Raw genomic sequence first — 21081 nt, 5'->3', positions numbered from 1 at the left:
TAATCGGTTTCAGGAAAAATCTCAAAGTATTTTTGATTTGTAGTTCTCTTATTAATGATCTTGTGTAGTTTTTCATTACAGTTAATAGTTTGCAAAAAGTTCTTTTGATAATTGCTTTTGTTTGAAACAGGACTTATTGCACTCCTTCCCCTTTCTAGATTTTGCTATTTCTATTGAAGATATCCCCAGATTTCCAATCACTTAAGTTTGCAACTTCTATATTATACTATGCTCTTCCTTATTGTACTTTAGTGGGTTGCCAACTCCTGTTGTTTATACCTGCACAGTATCTCTTATACATGACAGTTACCTTATTTCAAGCCTGTTTCACCTTCAAAATTGTTGAAGTAGCCTTTTACTTGATTTTTTTGTCTTCCTGTCTTTCCCTACTTACCTATCCCATGAAAGTGAATTTCCTAAAACATCTATCATTGTGGCTACCCTACTCAACAAACTCCAAAGTTCCCTAGTGGCTTTGAGATTATAGACTTCTTTGGCTTTTGAATTCCTTTATAAACTTGGCCATAACCTACCATTCCAATCTTTGTTACAAATTTCTTCCTTGAGAGACTGGCCTTTTTGCTGGTCCTCGCTTGCAGCATTCATAGTTGTGAGAAATGATGAAAGGACAAATTCAGAGAACTTGGTGAGGTGATGCAGAGCGAAGTGAGCAAAATCAAGAAAACAATTTATACAATGACTACAACATTGTAAAGAACAAGAATTTTGAAGGAATTAAAATATCTGATCAATGATCAACCACAACTCCAAAGTACCAGATATGCTATACTTACCTATCACTCAATCAGTATTTAAAATACCTGTGTGCCAAGCACTGGTGATACAAAAAGAAACCAAAGATGATCAATCCTTCAAGTAGCTTACAATTTCTGGACACATGTTGGACTAGACATAGCGAATATTTATACTTCCATATGTGGCCAATGTGTGAATTTTTTTAAAATTAGTATGCTTATTTATTATAAGGGAGGGCTAAACATTTTTTTTTTTTGGTAAGGAGGGAAAATGGAGAAGTGAAAAAGTTCCAGCATCAGCGATGCAAAAAAAACCAAAACAAAACAAAACAAAAAAAACCCAACCCAAAAAGAAAATCTTAAGTACATCAAGAAAGCATTTTAAAAATATATAGCCAAAGAAAATTTAGAAAAATATAGACAAGTGGAATACCTTTGGAAGTAACTGTGGGATTTGCAATATTTGAATTTGTGAATTTGTAAAATTCTGCACATGATGATTTTGTGTAATCTTTTTCTGTTCTTTGCATGTAGAAATGCTCATATTTGTTGGTTAAGTTCATAACAAAATTTTTAAAAATTACAAATTACATTTCATTTGTATGTACTTAGATATGTGCATGTTTCCCACAGTATAATCAGCTATTTGAAAATGTAAAGACTATTTCATTTTTGTATTTCCAGTGCTTATAACAGTATGTTTAGCCCATAGGAAATACTATTCATGTGTAGATATTTTCTGACCACTTATCTTTTGGGTAATGGTTGTCAGCCATATATTTGTGTTAGTTTTGTTTATATCTTAGATAGTGGACTTCTATTTGATTCAAAGATTTTTTTTCTCTTCTTGTGATATTTTGTAAGCAAAAGTCTTATCTTGTAATTGAATGATCTGTTTTGCAGAAAAAAAATTATCTGTTCCTTTTTTGGATAAGCTTTCTCATTTAGTTGTGAAAAGTACCTGTTTTCATTCTTGTTTTTTCTAATGTTCTTGCCATTTCTATTTTGATTGCATAGCTACTGTAAGCTTTTTAATCATGTATATATATATGTGTGTGTGTGTGTGTGTATTTACACACACACAGTCACACACATAGATGTTTTGTGTGTCACATTTTTGACAAATGATGACCATGTAGAGGAGCATTATTAGATTGGTGAGGGACATTGAGATCATGCCAAATGAGAGACTGGAGATGTTTAGACTGGACAGGAGAGAAGATTTTGGGATCATGAATGTGGTCTTCAAATATTCAAAGGGTTATGTGGAAGAAGAATATGATTTATTATCCAGCTTGGCTTCAGAATGAATGCGTAGGAGGAACAAATGGAAATTACAGAGAAACATTTTGGCTTATTAAAAAGCAGCCCTTTAGAACAGTGAGAGTACTTTAAGTGCTTTGAGAAGTAGGGGTTCTCTCCTTACTAGAGATCTTCAGAATAAAAGATCATATAATTACTTGCATTGTTTTCATTTTTTTTGGGGGGGGCTAGGTAATTGGGGTTAAGTGATTTATCCAGGGTCACATAGCTAGTAACCTGTAAGTGTCTGAGGCCATATTTAAACTCTAGTCCCCCTGACTTCAGGGCTGGCATTCTATCCATTGCACTATTTAGGTGCCCCTGTGTAGTTATTTGTTGAGCTTCTTATGGAAAGATTTCTTGTCTAGGAATAAGTTGGATAAATTCTCAAGTTGCTTTCAACTCTGAAATTATAAGAGATAGCAGTATTTAAGAAGAGCATTGTTAAAAGCAAAGGGCCACTGTGACTTCTGAAAAAGTGGGGGCTATAGAAATGTAAGATCAGTCAAACACAGTTGTTCTATAGGTTATATAAGAATATTTATAAAACTAGAAAATTAAATATTTGCTATGGCTACTGGCAAGAGAAATCATATAAAAGACAGATACCATCAAAGATAAATCTGACTGCAAAGAAGGTGACTTGGTTACATTTTGTAGCTGTAAATAACTGATATGCAGCCCACCTTCTCTTTTGCTAGTAAAGTAACATCAAGAGAATTCAAGGAATGCTCCACAAATGTTGAGATGGATCATCTTGGTGATTTATTGGAGGATATGGACGAGTTTCACAGAGATATAAAGCTTATATATGTTGTTTATAACTTGAATAATTTGATGAATTAGCCTTAATAAATTAGGTCACATAAAAAATTAAGATACACAAAATAAAATTAAAAGAATGTCTAGAAGGCCCACAGACAGAAAATTGTTACTCGCATGCTTACCATACACTTAAAATTAACTATTAAAAGAAAATTTACTATTTAGTATATAATCCTTGTTTTTGTTCCTATTTAAATATGAAGCATTTGTGATTATTAATAATAGTTAAGTTCATAAATTAAAAGTGGTAAATAAATGAAAAGGAAAATTCTATCAAAAAGATTAAAAAAATCAAAAGCCAAAAGCTTCAGATGGCTATAACTAGATATACAAAGTACAGGCATAATCATGGTAAATGCTTAATGCAACGAGGTATATTCAATCTTATGGAATCAGATTTGAGACAGAATTTATGTTTGGCATAAATTTATATTTGACAAGTCCAACTGGGGATTTTTAGATGGTTTCTGAAATCTTTCTAATTGTAAGATTCTGAGAATAATAAATTTATGTGGATGGTAGTTTGGTACATATATTCCAAAATTAGACAGTATTTCAGGGTTTAGAAAATATTATTCTGGGGGGAAAAGGCAAATATGTGAACCTTTTGAAAGACTTTGATTTTTTTCTTTGTAGCCAGAATATTTCATAAATAGTCACTGAATTTTTGTTGAATTGAATTGAATTTTGCCTTTAAGGAATTAATAGTCTGAGTTGCATATTTAGTTTAATAATATGAGAAAATGCCTTATTGGGGAAATGATGCTTTTTAGAGTGAGGAGCTAAGTAAGCTACTTGGCTTTATTACTTCCTATTCTGAGACCATTTTTTCATCCTAGTTATCTTCTATCCTGAAGCTTCTACTCTGAATTCCAAATTGAACTTCTAAATAGTATGCCGAAGAAGAATCAACCACTTGTCTTTTAGACTTTGCCCCTCATTTCAACCCCACAGGAAGGCTAAATGGATTTTCCTCCTCTCTTTCCTCGTCTTGTTTTGAGAACTAATATGCAGTCAAATACTATCATTTATTCTGGTAGAAGCATGTCAATCAACAGCTTTATTTTACTCATTATCCATGACTTTCCAGAGCCAAATATTTTTCAATGCTTAGAATTGTGTTTTTTTGGAATAAGAACCTTGAACAATGAAATTTGCATTTACTTACCTGTTGTTTATACTTGGATATTTTGACAGATCTATGATCTCAATGTGGGTTCTTCCTCCAGTAATGTAGATCATAAGCCACTTAGTCTGCCTGTTTGCTAAGAACATGTTTTAAAGAATACAGTAAAAATGGATTAAAGAAGATTTAAGAATAATATTAAATTTAAGAATGAAAAGATGGCAAAGAGGAAGACAAAAGAATTGAACAGAGGAGAGTTCATTCAAGAGTGCATTTCTTTAATTTAAGAAAAAGTGCATTTCTGTGCCAGCAAATCATTTCAGACTACCAGTATTTAAGTCTCCAGGTTCCTTTCTGGTTTTGAAAGATCCTAGATTCATATTTATAGATATGTCATGTCACATCCAAGAGACATTTATTTAATCCTTGCTCTGTGCCTGGTAGTTGCAATATAAAAAATTAAAAATCACAAAAATAGTTCCTGTCCTCAAGGAGCTTACATATTAATGGGTGAGACAGCATGTTAAAAAACAAAGTACATTTAAGATACAGAGTAAAAAGAAGGTAGCCTTAATTGGAAAAGCCTAAATGAATGGGATTGGTAAAGGATTAGCAAGACCTACTGCAAAAAAGTAGTCTTTGAGTTGAATTGTGAGGGAAGCCAGTGATGTCAAAAAATAGAAGTGACAAGGAAGAGGTACTGGGGATAGCCAGTACAAAGTTATGAAGTGTCATGTGTGAGGAGTAGTAAATAGATCATTTTAATTTGTTTTATAGTTTGTAGAGGAATAATATGAGAAGCTGAAAGACAGAAAAGTGAAATGTGAAAAACCTTAAATACTAACCAGAGCATTTTGTATTTATTCCTAGGAGTAATAGAGCTCCTAGAGTTTATTAAACAGTGGGATGATTGGTAAGACCTATGTGTGGGACATTCACTTTGGCAACTGTGGAGAATGGAATGGAATGGAGAGAGACTTGAAGTAGTAGCAAGACCAGGTAGAAGGCTATTCCTCTAGGTGGGAGGTGATAAGGACCTGAACTAGTGTGGTAGCTTTGTTACTGGAAAGAGTGGGACATAGAAACATTGTGAAGGTATAAATGAAAAGAGACAACCACTGATGTTGGGGGTGTCAGAGTGAGGAGTTGAGGATATCACTGAGGTATTCTTGGTTGGGTAATTGGGGAGGTGGTAGTGTTCCTGACTGTAATAAAGAAGTTCAGAAAAAAGAGTTTTGGGGGAGAGAGAGTGAGTTTGAGATACAATAGACATCCAATTTCAAATGTCCAGTAGACATTTAAAGATGAAGTATTGGAATTATCATCTGCATAGAGATAATTGAACCCAATGAGTAATATGGAAGCAAAGAGGAGGAGGAATTAGCACAAAGCTTTTGGGATTTTCCACGCTGAGGGAAGATGATGAGGATGGAGGAATTCAGCAAAGGAGACTGCCAAGGAGCAGACAGGGTGGAGAACCAAGAGATCGAGCAGGGACATGAGAAGTATGCACTAGAAAGTGATCAGTAGCATCAAATGCTGCAGAGAGGTCAGGAAGGATGAAGAAAGAGAAAAGGCCTTTAGCTCTATAATAAATAAATCAATAGTAACTTGGCCATTACATCACTCATTGCTCATGTGGTCTTAGTCCTTTCATTGCTTCTGGGTTTCCATTTCCTCAGATGTAAGATGTAAGAGGCTGTTGTTACACACTGAAGAGTCATACTGAAGGTCTGTTCTAGCTCTAACATTCTGTGCCTCTGCTCATACACACTTTTGGCTAATAAACAGATCTATCAATTGTTATGTATAAAAATGTTGACAAAATGTGAAATAAAGGAGCATTCTTAATTATGCTACAAAACATCCATTTAAAATTTGTAATTCTTCAAGCAGAAAGCTTAAATTTTTTTTTTAATTCCAGGGATCAGATGTCCTTCCTTCTCTGGTCAAAAGTTGGATCCTTACTTGCTATTGGAACAATTAAAGGAAACTTATTTATATATAACCATCAGACTTCTCGCAAAATTCCTGTATTGGGTATGTAGTGTCAGACTATTGATTTTCTTAAATGTAAATTTAATAATGATTTAAAAGTCAATCAAAAACCCCATCATATATATATTCTATGTTTTCTGTATGTAGTATTATGAATTTTTAATCTAGTCTTTGACATTTTAATAGATAAATCGCCAATTTATTAATAATACAATAGACACATACTTTAATAACTTAATAGTTCAACTTAATAAACATTTGGACATCACTATAATACTCTCCATTAGAAAGGAATTCTGAATCCCGTTTTAATCCTAGAATATAACAAGACTTTATCTATAAGGTCATAGATCCTGGGGAAAATGTTGCAGCCTAGTTGTAGTGTATAATGTTAATTTATTTTTTAGGTAAGCACACTAAACGAATAACATGTGGATGTTGGAGTTCTGAAAACTTACTGGCCCTAGGTAGTGAAGATAAAGTTATAACAGTTAGCAATCAGGAAGGTGATACAGTAAAACAGGTAAAAAGTAGCACCTATATATACACTTTTTTATTTCTTTTTCATCTTTCATTGCTAAACTTTTAGAACACTCTATACTTGTTGCTTTCATTTCTTTACCATCCTCTCTCCCATTAATTTAAAGTAATTTGGCTTCTACTCTAACTTCTCTTCTTCCCTTTACTTCTACTCGAAGTACATTGTTTAAAGTCACCTAATTACCAAATCCCAAGGACTTTTATTATTTTTCAATTATTTCCTTGATCAATCTGATGCATTCAAACCCAAGTAAAAAAGAATATTAGGAAGGACTATAGGCCTGAATATGGATCACAATGTACTATATTTCACTTTTTTTTGTTATTTTCTTGCTTGTGTTTTTCCTTCTCATTTTTTCTCTTTTGATTTTTCTTGTACAACATGATAAATGTGGAAATATGTTTAGAAGAGTTGCACATATTTAACCTATATTGGATTACTTGCTATCTAAAAGAGCTATTATATTAAAAAAAAGTGTTCTCTGAATGGGGGAAAAAAAAAGACTCAGCTACTCTGATCATGTTCCAAAAGACTCATGATGATAAATGTCATCTACCTCCAGAGAAAGAACTGTTCTCTTAATACCAATTGAAGGATATTTTTTTTTTTTACTTTTTCTTGGATTATGGTTTTAGGGGTGGAGGCTCAAAGGGGCAACTAAGCTAAAAGGAGATGTTTTGCATGATTTCATATATATAATTGTTATCTTATTGGTTGCCTTCTTCCTGAATGGAGGAAAGACTGGAAGAAGGGATATAATTTGGAACTCAATTTTTTTAAGTGAATGTTATAACCAAGATATAAGGGATAGATTAGGAGTGATCTCAGAGAGAAAGGGACCAAAATTAAGAATTACAAAGAGCTTCTTGAAGTGGGACTTTAATTAAAATTTGAAGCAAAGAGTCAAAGATAATGAGGAAAAGCATTCCAGGCAAAGGGCATAGCCAATGAAAATGCCTATATTTGGGAGTTAGACTGTTGTGTCTGAGGAACAGCAAGGAGGCCAGTATTACTTGACTATACCTTATCTTTCCGGTTATTACATATGAAATTAGATTCAGGAAACCAAAATGATGAGATTAGGGTTCCTGGTGGTCAGGGAGTTAAATGATGAGGTTAGTGGCAGGTTTGGGTTCAGGGAACCCAATGAAGAGGTTTGGCTCCCCCTAAGTCCCCTTGGGATTGGCACAAGGTAGGGAGTTCTAGGAACCCCCTTTTGGCAGTACAGAGGTACTTTGTGAAGGAATTTATAAACCCAAACATCTAGACTGATAAAAAGAAGTTTATTATAGGCATTGGGAAGTCAGCCTTTGCTGTGCATGAAGAGAAAGGCTGAATTACTTAGTGGCAAGGTCCCAACAGGGGAGTAAAGTAATGGAGGAGTCCTAGAAGTAATTCTCAAATTAACTTGTACAGCCTATCCTCAAGATCAGTAGCTTTGACTACATATAAATAAATTTCTACATATATTTCTATTTCTACATATAAATAAATTTCTGAAATTATTGTCTATAATTATTTAACAGCAATATATGAAAACTTAAAGGACTCTTTTCTGTCTCGTGTTTTTGTTTCTGTCTGTCTTCTCTGTCTCTTTTCTCTCTCTGTTTCTCTGTGCATATATGTATATTTCTTAAGCCAAGAACTAGTTATAATAAAAGTGAGTAAAGTTTATTTTGTAATGCCGGGGAAACTGAGGCAGGAGAGAGATTAGAGTTTCCAATATTTTGTTAATTGGAGAGTATAATTGACTGGACAGGACTCTCATCTCAAATTATTCAGTCAGATAGAGATAAAGATATACTGGGACCAAGGAAACCATGTTGGTCCCAGGACTGGGGAGACAGTCATCTCAAAGAATCTAGCAATCAATAGGAGCTGCCCAATTCCTTAAATACCCCTAGAAACAAAGAACTAGAAGGCGGGAAGGCTTCTGTCAGGATGGGGGGGGGAGACCATAAATCCTAAAAGCCCAGAGACAGGATGTCTGAATACCCAGAGATAAAGATGTCAGTGAGGTATCTTGGAATATTTTAGAGGGATATTGTAAATTCTTGAGAACAGGAAAGGGTCAGGAGTTCTGCTCTCTTGTTTATCTTGCTTGCATTAAAAATTTACAACCTTAGAGCAAATAGTTCCCAATCTTAATGGACCAGAGTAGGTTTTTACAGCTTAGGGGATTTGAAAGAACAGTTAAGGAAACTGAGTCAAAGGAAACTAGTTCAGGGAAACCGAGTCAGAACAGTTAAAGAGAACTGGGGCATAACAATTTAAACTAATATATCAAGTTAGTGATACATCAAACTGTTAAAGGGGTTATTTTCTAAAACCAGGCAAAATAGCAAAATTCATTTGATGGGGCAAAAGATTTAGAATCTCAAAGAATTAATGGAAAAAATTGGAATTGAGGTGGCATATTAATTCCCACATTATAAAGTAAAAAGCTCAATAGATTTGGTTAAAAATAGAAAAGAATCGATCAATGGCATAGAACAGGTTAGATAAACAAAACTGAGAAGCAATGGCATACACTTATCTGTTTGGCTTAAATGTTTTTCTTTGTTATAAGAGGATTCAGTGAAGGGAAGGAGAAAAAAGGGAAATGAGTATGCTGTTAAAAGCAAAGGCCATCAATAAAACTTAAAAAGAATGAATAAAAATAAAATGAATAAAAATAAAGAGAATAAAAAGTTAGACTCTTGGGCTAAATCTAACATGAAATTTAATTGGGATAAATGTAAGTTTTACATTCTAAAACATATACTCCAATAGGATTTTGATTGTCATTTGCAAAATGCTAGAGAACACTAATCAATCGATCAGCAATTTGGTAAGCCTTTATTTGGCATGCTGTACTTGACCCTGGTATAGAAGAACAAAAAAATGAAATAAATTTTGATTTCTAGCTGGGAAAACCACATGAAGAGTAGATAAATAAATGTGTATAGAATAAATACAAGGTTAACTAAATCCAGGATAATTAGGGAAGAAAGGCACTTGCAGTTAGAGAGATCAGAATATAAAAGGTAGCACTTGAACTCCATCTTGAAAATGGTGAGGAATTCTATGAAGAGGTACTGGTAGAAACACGATTTGGCTATTGATGGCATATGGGGAGAATGAGGAACTGCAGATAATTTCAGAGATTATAAACTCTGTGACTGAAGGGATGATAACACTAGCCTTTGATGAAAATTGGAACATTCCCTAGAACTTCTGCATAGCTTTCCAGTCTCCTGCTTTTAACCGAATTTAGCTTACAAACTGTTCCTCCAAGTACATGTTAATAGTTTTCAACTTATGTGTTTTTGATATCTATTTTTTTCCCTGCTCAGAATTCCATTCTTCCTACTTTTCTGCCTACTAAATCCTACCTACCCTTGATTATTCATCTCAAGTACTCTGTCTATTCCATACAATTTTCCTGACCACTCCAAATAATGTTTTATTGCTTTTTCAAGTTCTTTTGTACTTATTTTCTCTAGTCCTGATAATTTAATCCTTTTATTTCCATTTGCATAAAATATCTTCATTTGTATTGTTATTATCTAAATAATAAATTATGAATAAATTATTTGAATATTAAATTCTATTGTTATTTGACTTTTAATATGTTTAGAACCTCTCAACTAGATTTAATCTCCTAAAGAGGCAAATATTTTGTCTCTTATTACTTCTTGTTCTCTTTCATAGGATTTTCGATATGGTAGGAAATCAATAAATAATTAATTAAACTTTAAGGTTTGAAATGTATTGTTCAAGACATTTTAAAAAATGATTGTGCATTTCCTCCTCTAGGTTCTTATGAAAGCAGAGCTTAGTGACATGCAATTTTCAGTGATGAAGAGTGAAAACAGAGCAGTAACAACTGAAAATACTGTAAGAACTCAGTTTGATACCAAGATATCCTTATGTTATTATCTTTATGTGTATGGATATTGGCAAAACCTGACAAAACATGCCTTATCTTCCCTGTTAGGTTGTAAGTTCTCTGACACCAGGTATTACATCTTGGGCATCTTTCTCTTTATGATAACACCTCACATAGTAATTTTCATATAGAAATATTGAGAAATAGAAGAAAAGTTTGGATCTAGGAGACAATTTAAAAATAATTTTGTCTAGCCCCTTTATTTGAAAAGTGAGGAAACTGAGTTTTGATGAGTTAAATAAGTCGCCCAAGTTAATAGAGCCTTGCTATCCTGACTCTGACTCTTTTCATTATATGATGAAGCTTTCTATATGAGCATTAAATGACATTTATTTCATGAAAGAGATAGAGGAGAGTGTTGAGATACTTTTATCTATTTCCTGTCCTTTTCCAGTCATTACTTATCCTATTCATCTTGGTGAAGCCTTTTGCAAGGACAGAATAGCTACATGTTTTTTAGTTTTTATGACCATAAAAGTACTGTTCACTGTTGGAATCCTAGTGTTAACTCAACTTGAAACAAGGTGATGACTCAAGGGAGATGTTAGAATCCTAGTGTTAACTCAATGGAATTGATACAATGCTTGTGTTCACACCTTTAGAGAACTCATATAATCAAGAAGTATTTAAGTACTCATTAGAGTTCACAAGTATGATTCACAAAGTTAACACTTTGTATTTGTATTTGTGGAGGATGATCTGTGAAATACTTATGCTTAAAAACTCAAAGTTCATAGGTATTATTGAAATATTGACATGTTTTGGCATTAAAAATATCTTGGGCATTATAAGAATTCACTTCTTTGTAGGTTCTTTTCTCATAATGATCCTATGAAAACTGTGCAAATATTATTGTCTCAATTTTACTGAAGGAGAAATTGAGGGTAAGAGACATGAAGTCATCCATGATGATATGAAAAGTAAGTGGTTGATCCAGATGTAGGACACAAATATTATGATTTTAAATCCAACATTTTTTCTCCTGTATCCCACTGGCTATCCCTACTGTCTCAATTATTCAAGTGAATCCTAAATTTCACTACTGACTATTAATTCCTTTTTTTTTTTTTTTTCTGAGGAGTTAAGTGACTTGCCCAGGGTCACACAGCTAAGAAGTGTTAAGTATCTGAGATCACATTTGAACTCGGGTCCTCCTGACTTCAGGGCTGGTGCTCTATCCACTGAGCCACCTTGCTGCCCCCTGACTATTACTTCCAACAACAAAGACCACAACTTAGCAGGCTCTAGTTCACATCCTCTCAAAATGTGGCCTTCAGGAGTCCTGTCAACATGCTGGGAGTTTAGTGAAGAGGTGGAGTCTTCACTTCTCTGGAAAAGACCAGCGAAATATATTGCTTTCTGGGCGTTGTCCTTCATACTTGGCATTCTTGAACTTCCTCATTTGCTTGTACTTTTCTTTTAGGATATCCTTCACCCCAGCTCTCTTCTATAATCCTATAATGGGTTGCAACTTACTTGTACTTAACAAGTACCTCGCCATTGTTCTTGAATAATACTCAGTTTCTGTATTTTAGAGATTATAATGTTGTATGTCTAGCAGCTACACAGCAGCACTAGTAGAATATAAGTACTGAAATGGTGAGTCTTTGTTTTAAGGAAGTGTTTGGAGTCATTAAAATAATTTTGGTTTTGTTATTGCCAAGTGGTAAGATACAATGAGGCAATGTGATGAAGTGGATAGAGAGCCAGTCTCAGTCAGGACTTGACTTCTTATCCCCTCTCTCAAACTTAGTGGATGGGTGACTCTGAGAAAGTTACCTGATTTTTCAACATAACAGGCAATTATTTATCTAAGACTCTTAGTATCTGCTTTGGTTCCCATAGTGCATTATTTTTATAGTAGTTTATTATCTTCTGGTTTTCGAGCCCATATTATTTTGTATACCACTGTTTAATGTTTAATTTTATTAGTTTTTGTAATTTAGGTTGCTAATACTTTGTTCACTGACAGATAAGTGTGGTGGTTGGCAAGAAAAATTTGTTTCTGTTTAATGTGAATTGTCCAGAAAATCCAGTTGATTTGGAATTCCAGCAGCACTATGGCCAAGTTGTTTGTTATCATTGGTAAGTCATTGCCATCGTCATGATAACGAATTTTTTTTACTGACTTTTTAAACACTTCAATTATTTCTTCAGCTGAAATCATAGATTCTAATCTGGTCTCTATTTTCCTGCTAAGTTATGATGGCTTTTCTTGATCATGAACTTATTATTCCCTACCCAACTAAGCCTACATTTTGATCTATCAATGGCTCTATGATCTGTATAGTTCTATAACTGTATAGATTGCAATTTTCTCAACTTGTGTGACTAAACTCCCCTACAAATCCTTCACAGAGAATCCTTCTAGATCTTTAACATTTCATAGGTGATTTTTCACTCTCTACATAAGCAGCTAACTTTCTTGTCCATTTATGCATCCATTTGATGATATCCTTTATGATACTCTTGTGTATCTCCTGATTTCTCCTGCAGACTGTTGTCCTCAACTACTATCTGGCAAGGATATATGTCTTGGTGGATTGATTTTAAAGATTGTAAATTTTTTTCCCTGTATGGATAATTAGACCCAAATCTTTTAAGTGACTATGCACTCAGTATAATCCCAGAAAAGGAATATCTGCATGACCTAACCATCTATCGGGACTATCTGTTCAATTTAAGATTGTCTTGAACAACCTTTATTGGCAATGACCTTTGCCTGTTTTCTGCTTCACTTAATGTGAATAATAATAGGCTCATCAAAGAAAGCTATTGAGGAATCATTTATTATTTTCAGGGTGTGGCAGACACTTTGTGGGAGGAGAGTCTTGAAGATAATGTTTTGCTTTATGAAATCAATTATTGTCAACAAGCACAGTGCAATCTTTGATATTCTTCACTATTCAGTCAATTGTGTAACAGTAAAGATAAGCCCTTTTGGAGAAGTATGCTTATGAAAGTCTGCTTATTCAGTTCTCTACCAGTTCACTGGCAAGAGTTAAAAAAATCAGTACTTCAGTTTGTGCTTACCACTAAGGGTTAAAGAGGTGTTATTGCTTATTTGGGAACAATGAGAAAATTAACAAATCTCCCTCTTCTATAACCATTCAGCAGTCATAACTATCCCAGGTCCAGTGTCTCAGCTATAGGGGAGAATAAAAAAACAGCAGACTTCCTCTTCCTTACCATTGGGATGGATTCAGAAAGAAGCTGCCACTGCTTACTGGGAAATTTGAGAAAATCAACCATTGTATGGCTAGCAAACTACTTTTTTCCCTCTACTTCTTTTGTGATTCAGAGTTATGACTCAATTAGGTGAATTTCTCTTGCCATCACATCCAGTTCATTCCCATCTACCTTGAGAGAACCATTATCTTGCTCTACTTTTCCCTCTCACAATCTTTTGATGGAATCTGTGTTCTTTCATCAATAAGCATCTTTTCATATTAGGTCTCTTCCTTTCATAATTGTATCAATGAGTGAAAAAATTATTAAATTTCTACTACACCAAGTGTTAAGAATAGGATACAGAAGTGATATAATCCCTGACCTAAAAGCTTGAGTTTATCTTCTGATATGGGGAGGTAACATAAAAGAGAGTGGTATCCAGAGAAGGCATTTTTCATCTGGGGAAATTAAAGAAGTAAAGGTTGTATTGAATTGATTACTATTCTCAAAAGAAGGGATGGAAAGCAGGAAAGAAGGATTGTATTATTTATGCACATTGGGACAAGACGACTCAAATCAAATCAGCTAGCATTTATTAAAGGTCTACTATGTAATAATAAGCACTGAAAATACAAAGAAGCAAATAAACAGTGTCTGCTTTTAAGGAGCTCAAAGCCCAAAGGGAGAGACAACATGCAGATAAGATACATACAAGATACATTGGGAACAGTCTCCTAGGGAAAGCATTAAGAAGAAGAAGGGCTGGGGAAGGATGGATGGCAAGATGCCTGGAGAGTATGACTGGATGAGATACGGAGCATAGCCTGCGACTGGCTAGATACAGTAAGATAGTTTGACTTGGCATTTACTCCCTTTCCATTAAGGGCAGCATAGCAGATCCTTACATTCTTGGAAAATGCTATCCTGTGTGTGCCTTTGACTATATTCTACCATACTGGATGTCCTGTAACAAATGGCCAGGAGGGAAGAGTAAACCTTTGGTCACTCACTCTAACTTCCAGTTTCACCCTTTGAACTTAATACTCCACAGCATCTCTTTTGGGGCTCATTCCATCCATCTCTGTGACCCTAGAGATCCTGACTGCTATTGCCTATTAGAGCTCAAGGAATTAAGCTCCTGTCACACAGTCATCCCCTGCATGCCAACTCCAGCTCAAATCCTATAGGAATTATTTTCTTGATTATCCCAGTTTTTAATTTTTGATTTGCCCCCTGAAATTATGTTTTCTTATCTGTGTCCATGAGGAGAGTATAAGCTCTTGAGAACAGCAAGTGTTTTGTTTATGTCTCTCTTTCCTTGAAACTCAGTGAGAGTCTTATACACAATATAATATAATTAAAAATATATATAAAGTATATATTATATAGTACAACATAATGTAATACAATATAATATATAATATGATAGGGGCTGCTAGGTGGCACAGTGGATAGAGCACCAGCCCTGAAGTCGGGAGGACCTGAGTTCAAATCTGAACTCAGATACTTAATACTTCCTGGCTGTGTGACCCTGGACAAGTTACTTGATGCCAATTGCCTCAGCAAAAACAAACAAATAAATATATAATATGATATAAAATGTTACATATTATACAAAATATATGATGTAATAAAATATGTAAAACATCATATACTATATGAAATATTATATAATATAGTATACATTATATGTAATATAAAATGTTATAATATATTTGTATTTTATATCATAAAATATTATATAACATACATATACATTATATATCATGTTATATATGTTATGCATCATATATTGTGAATTATATATGTTATACATTATATATAATATTATATAGGTTATCATCATAATATAGAACATTTTGTTATATATTATACATGTATATAAATATAAGTATAAAAGCTTATATATTCACAAATTTTATAGAATTCAAAAATTACCCACATAAGATGGAAGTTACAAATATTACAAAATGCCAGTCTTTTAGAGAGGTCTAATGCCCAAGCCATTAGTGGTCTATTCTCTCAGCTCTAGAGTAAGAGTCAATTTACCCCTTAATAGTCTTAAAATCATGTTATCCTTCAGCCCAGAGTTCTTAAGTATATACTGTCTAGTTCAGCTAGCTCTTCTTCCTGTCTTTGTTTTCTTTAGTGGCATTTGTTATTTCCTGATGTAACCTAATGGGATCTGTGCTACTGAATCCAAATGTGGTGATGCCTCTGTCATTTATAAGAAATAAAAAGTAAAAATCCCCCACAATCTGGAACTTTCCAGCCTTATTTTATATTATTTCTCTTCTTTCACCTTATAATCCCACCCAGACTGACCTCATTGCTGTCCTTTGTGGATGACATTTCCTTTAGTTTCCCTGTCTTTGTGTAAACTGTCTCCTATGCCTAGAATGTTCCTTTCGTACCTCTCTAATTTGTAAGTCCTAATTTCCTTCAAAAGTCAATTTAAGTTTTACTTTGAGGTCTTTTCTAGATGGTTCCAGTTGCTAGGCCTCCTCACCCTGACAAAATCACCTTGTTTTCTATTTTGCATATGTGTTTTATGTGCTTATACATATAATTGTCTCCTTCAATGTATGTTAACTCCTTGAGGGCTATTTATTTTTGTCTTTGCATCCACAGAAGCTTCCCTAATACAATTTTTGAAACATTTGAAACACGTACTTAATAAATTTTTTAATTCCAAAACAATCTCAATGGACTTTGGATAGAAAATGCCATCTGCATCCAGAAAAAAGAACTAAGATGACTGAATGTAAATCGACACATGCTATGTTCATTTCTTTTTTCTGTTTTTTTCCTCTTCTATGGTTTTTGCCTTTTGCTCTGATTTTTCTCTCCCAATATGATTCATAAAGTAATGTGTATTAAAAATAAACAAATTTACTAGAAAGAAATAATTTTTTTTGAAATATGAGGCAATATTTCTCAGAATCTTTCACTGTCCTCCAATCTTTAAAATGAGTTTCTATTAAACCAGCATTGTCCCTAATTGTCCTATCTCTTCACTTGGTGAGGAGATCACATTTGCTGGCTGAGGCATTCTAGGCTATTTTGGTCTCTTTGTTATACTGCATATATGTGTGTGTGTGTGTATATATATATATATTTATATAAATTGTTTATATTAGTGACATCATTGATTTATATCCTTAATTAAGCATCCTTAGGAATAGTGACAATCTGTATCAATATCAGTTCTTTTAATTCTTTCAGTATCAACTGATACTGAATATAGGTCAGGTTGGAGTTGACTCAGTTGTATGCCATACTCCCTCATTTATTATTTTCTTCTAGATTATTATTTATTTTTCTAAAAATGTAGTGGTTTGACAGACAGTTGATTCAGAAATGATTTGCTGTTCCTGGAGAAACCTATGCCCTGAGGCTCTACTCTGTTGATTGGTGACTGGCTGTCACTATTTCAGAAAAGTCTTCAGCCATAATTTTGCTAATATCTTCTCTTTCTCCTTTCCAATCACTTTGCACCAAATCTTCTCCATCTTCCGAGTACCAGCTCCTATTTATGTATTATCTTTCCCATTAGAATGTAAGCTCCCTAAAGGTAAGGACTGTTTTGCTTGTGTGTGTGTGTGTGTGTGTGTATATAAAACCAAGACTTAGATATGCTTTCTGTGTGGTAGGAACTATTCTATCTATTCATTAAAGGCTAGTTATTTCCTGTCAAAATAAAATACATTTCATTTGGGGGGGGGTTGATTTTATTTGGGCTTTATCATGTCCTGAACCTCCCAGCTCTCTTATTTAAGAAAATATTTTTAAAATATAGGAGTGAAGCTTCTATATTGGCCATAAAATTCTTGACCTTTTTTGTTTTAAGAAAAAATGTTTTATAATATTTGCACATATATACATGTGTAAATATACATATATTCCATCTTATGACCAATTTTACTTCAAAGTTACAGAATATTAAAAGATGTTAATTATTTGTATGATATTAAGTTTTTTAATTAGCTTCTCTACATCCTAATCCTCTGCAACAACTATTAAAAAATAAATAAAAAGATTTTTTAAAGAGTCAGTGGGTTAATGGATAGAGAGCATGGCCCAAACATTCTCTGCTCCTCTTAAGGTGAGATGGTGTAATATAGCATAAATTGGCTCTGGAGTTTAAATCTTCACTCTGACTTTGCTACCTGTGTGGCATTGGGTGAAACATTTCTCTAATTAAACTGCCCAGCATTCCAACTCTACTGCAGAGAGCACAACTCCATTCAGCTAGCCACTTTGTTCAAATGCCAAATGTATGCTTCCCCAAAAAATTATTTTATGGAAAACTCACACAGAGCAAGCACTCACAAGGTGGTCAGTAAAAGTGATGCAAGGACACTCTCAACGTCTCTCTTTGGAACTGATTGTAGGAAATGGGAGAAATTGGTACAAGTCCGTATCAGAGAAGATACTGTGTCTATGGGCAAAGCAGAATTGAATTAGTTCAAAAGAAACCCAAGATAGCAAAATTAGAGAAGCCACCCAAATATTCATGTGGACTATTTATGCCTGACTTGTGGCGGAGCATTCTGACCTCACATTGTCTGATCAGCCACAGTTGGACACCCTGTAACTTGACCTAGTGACGTCATTTTGGTCCTCTTTGAGAAGTAAGGATTACAACCAACCAACCAAATATGCTACCAAATCGCTTACAAATAGAAACATTTTAATACCCCTCTTTTTAAACTAAGGTACACTCCCCCCCTTTGTATTGTTAACACTTCTCAACTTGATATCAGATAGTTTCTTTAACTGTCTTGAATGCTTTTATTTATGTTAAAATCTCTTACTTTAGCATCATTCTTTGCTCATGTCATATTCATTCAGTTCTTAATTCCTGTCAGTTCTTCACTCATAATTTTCATTCCTGCAGCAACTAGCTGAAAGTAAAGATCACTCTCTCATGTAATATGTAAAATAAAATTCTACTGAGCATCTTGAAACAGTGTGGAATTATTATAATCTTGTTATTGGTAGTGATTTTTTATTTCTACAAAATTTATTTGTATAAATCACTTAAACAGGAATTTTTTTGATAATAAAATTACATAAGCAAATTTAATCTTACCTCTATCTATAGACTCTATTGCTAGGGCCTAATCTTAGAAGAAAATTTAATGACAATCACTTGAGAATAATAGAATTTATTGATGTATTGCTCTTGTATTTTGAAACTAAGCAAAAAAAAAAAACTTGTAAAATTTTACCTTTGTGTTGCATACCTAATATTCATTTTTAATTTAGGTTTGGTGATGGCTACATCATGATTGGTTTTTCACATGGGTATTTTGTGGTTATCTCAACACATTTTCAAGAAATTGGTCAAGAAATTTATCAAACCCGTGACCATAAAGATAGTCTAACCAACATTGCAATATCCCAGTCACTAAATAAAGCTGCATCATGTGGAGACAACTGGTGGGTAACAATCAAATTATTTTAATTGCACTAAAATAGTATATGTTTTCATATTAAGTCCCATGTTTGAACTTACCAAAAATTTCATTACAAAGTCATTTAGTTAATTTTTCTTATAAATCAGATCAGTCATAATTATTGTTATACCTTCGTTTAGAAAAAAAAAATACCACCAGAAAGAAGGGATTTACTGAATCTCCCAAGTTTCCTAGAATCCTGACTCAAAAGTCTGAAAAACAGTAAATAACCATTCTGGATAATTTAAAAAAAAGATATGTTGATTTTTAAAAAATTGCCATTTTGGTAACTTATGCAGATAATTGTAGACTAAATCTACTTCATTTTGCTTTTGTTTAAAAAGTTTCCCAGTTTTTTCTGATACTTTAATTCCCAAATTCATTGAAAAATAGTTTTTATTTTTATATACCTTTTAGAAATTTCATTTTAATTATTTGTCAGGTTTTTTTAGACTTAACAGGGTCACTTGTGATATTAATATTTACATTTAAATAATTGATAGTGACCCTTTTCTTGATTTAAAAATTTTTTTCTTGTCAATTTAGTTGTCTTCTTCTTGTCTGCCTTTTAATTAGTTGATCACTTAATTTAGTAATAATGAAAGTTATTTTATTATTAATTTGAAAGGCCTATGATTTAGTGAGCTTTGGTAAAGATCAAAATTCTTTCATTAATTGTGGAAAAACAATCATTTGGTCAACCTTCTGGTAAATGGGATTGAGTAAAATTAATATCTGTTTATTTATTTCAGTATTAAAATCCATGATTTATCAGAACTGAAAGAAATGTATGCCATAATAAATCTGGATGATGAAAATAAAGGTATAGTAATAGCTTCTCAAACTTACTAGTTTTTTTTTTAATTAAAATCAATTAAATCAACTTGTCTCCATTTATCTTTGCTTTCCCTAGTGGTTTACATTAGTAAATAGTAGACTAAAGAAAAATACTAACTTCTCCTTCAGTTTTAAAATATTCATAGTATAGCTCCCATTTTTTCATTTGATTTTCCAATTCAATGGCACCTCCCTTCAGTTTTGGGAAGGAACAGTATTGGGCTATTGGAAGCAATTTCCTTTTGAACAAAATTAATTCATAATGACATTATTTAATCTTTGATTTTTACCACTATTGTATTTTTAGATTACATAGTATATGCTTCTTTAAATAATTTTTATAATAGATGCAAAAGAATTTCAGTAGAAATTTTTTTTATTGTATACTGAAAAGGCTTGAGCTTACTTTAAAATAGTCTTTGGATTTAGCAATTTTTTCTGACCCATATTTATTTTAGGAATTTAAAATTCTATGAAATGTTAGTTTTATCTTCCTCTTTGCCTACATCAGGATAACTCAGCTTTGAATCTTCTTTGGTACTCCAACTAAGTTAAACCTGAGAAAGAAGATTAAATGAGTGAGAATACCATAGACATTAACTTGTGCTATAATTTTTGATGTTGCTGGGTTGGGGGTGGGCACACCTTTCTTCTTATATTAGAATATTTGCCAAACAGTAGAAATCACTACCTATGTTCCTAGCCCTGACAAACTCCACTGGAAGAAGAAAAAAATTTGAGGGGGCAGAATTGGACATTGTGTTCAAATAGTTGAACTGTTGTCATGTGTTAGGGTTGAGGCTTATTTTGTTTAACTCTATAGATTAAACATTAGAATTGGTGCTTCAAAAGTTATTGGGGGCAGTTTTTGTTTGGCCCAAGGAAAGGAAAAAATTCAGTGGCTCAAAGTGGAATGAAGTGACATTTACGAGTGTAAAAGTATAAGAAGTTTTCAGACAGAACTGGATATCTGCCACTTGGGGATATCAGAGTGGTGAAGTATCAAACACAAATAGAAATGGGGCCACTAAAATATGTATAAGGATCCCTACACATTGACTTAGAAAACCACATTATCTGTGGATATTATGTTTTCATTTGTTTTATCAAATATTTCTGAATTATATTTTAGT

At 33.2% G+C, this 21081-nt stretch overlaps 1 protein-coding gene across 3 annotated transcripts in view; it reads left to right on the top strand.

The window, feature by feature from the left end:
- Positions 1-21081, top strand: part of LOC100922072 (WD repeat-containing protein 19-like) — a 126615-nt gene that overhangs the window by 15781 nt on the left and 89753 nt on the right. For all 3 annotated transcript variants that reach the window (XR_004230444.1, XM_031944261.1, XM_031944260.1), the window contains exons 5-10: positions 5933-6048; positions 6414-6529; positions 10346-10426; positions 12451-12563; positions 18921-19094; positions 19864-19934. Coding sequence is in view for 2 of the 3 variants with exons in the window: in XM_031944261.1 (XP_031800121.1) it covers positions 5933-6048; positions 6414-6529; positions 10346-10426; positions 12451-12563; positions 18921-19094; positions 19864-19934 (671 nt within the window). In the remaining variant the exon portion in view is untranslated. The remainder of the gene's footprint in view (positions 1-5932; positions 6049-6413; positions 6530-10345; positions 10427-12450; positions 12564-18920; positions 19095-19863; positions 19935-21081) is intronic.

Source organism: Sarcophilus harrisii, chromosome 6 (genome assembly GCF_902635505.1).
Source record: "Sarcophilus harrisii chromosome 6, mSarHar1.11, whole genome shotgun sequence".
In the NCBI taxonomy this organism is placed as follows: domain Eukaryota; kingdom Metazoa; phylum Chordata; class Mammalia; order Dasyuromorphia; family Dasyuridae; genus Sarcophilus; species Sarcophilus harrisii.
The sequence above is the reverse complement of the archived record's forward strand: the minus strand, read 5'-3'. Positions and strand labels throughout refer to the sequence as shown.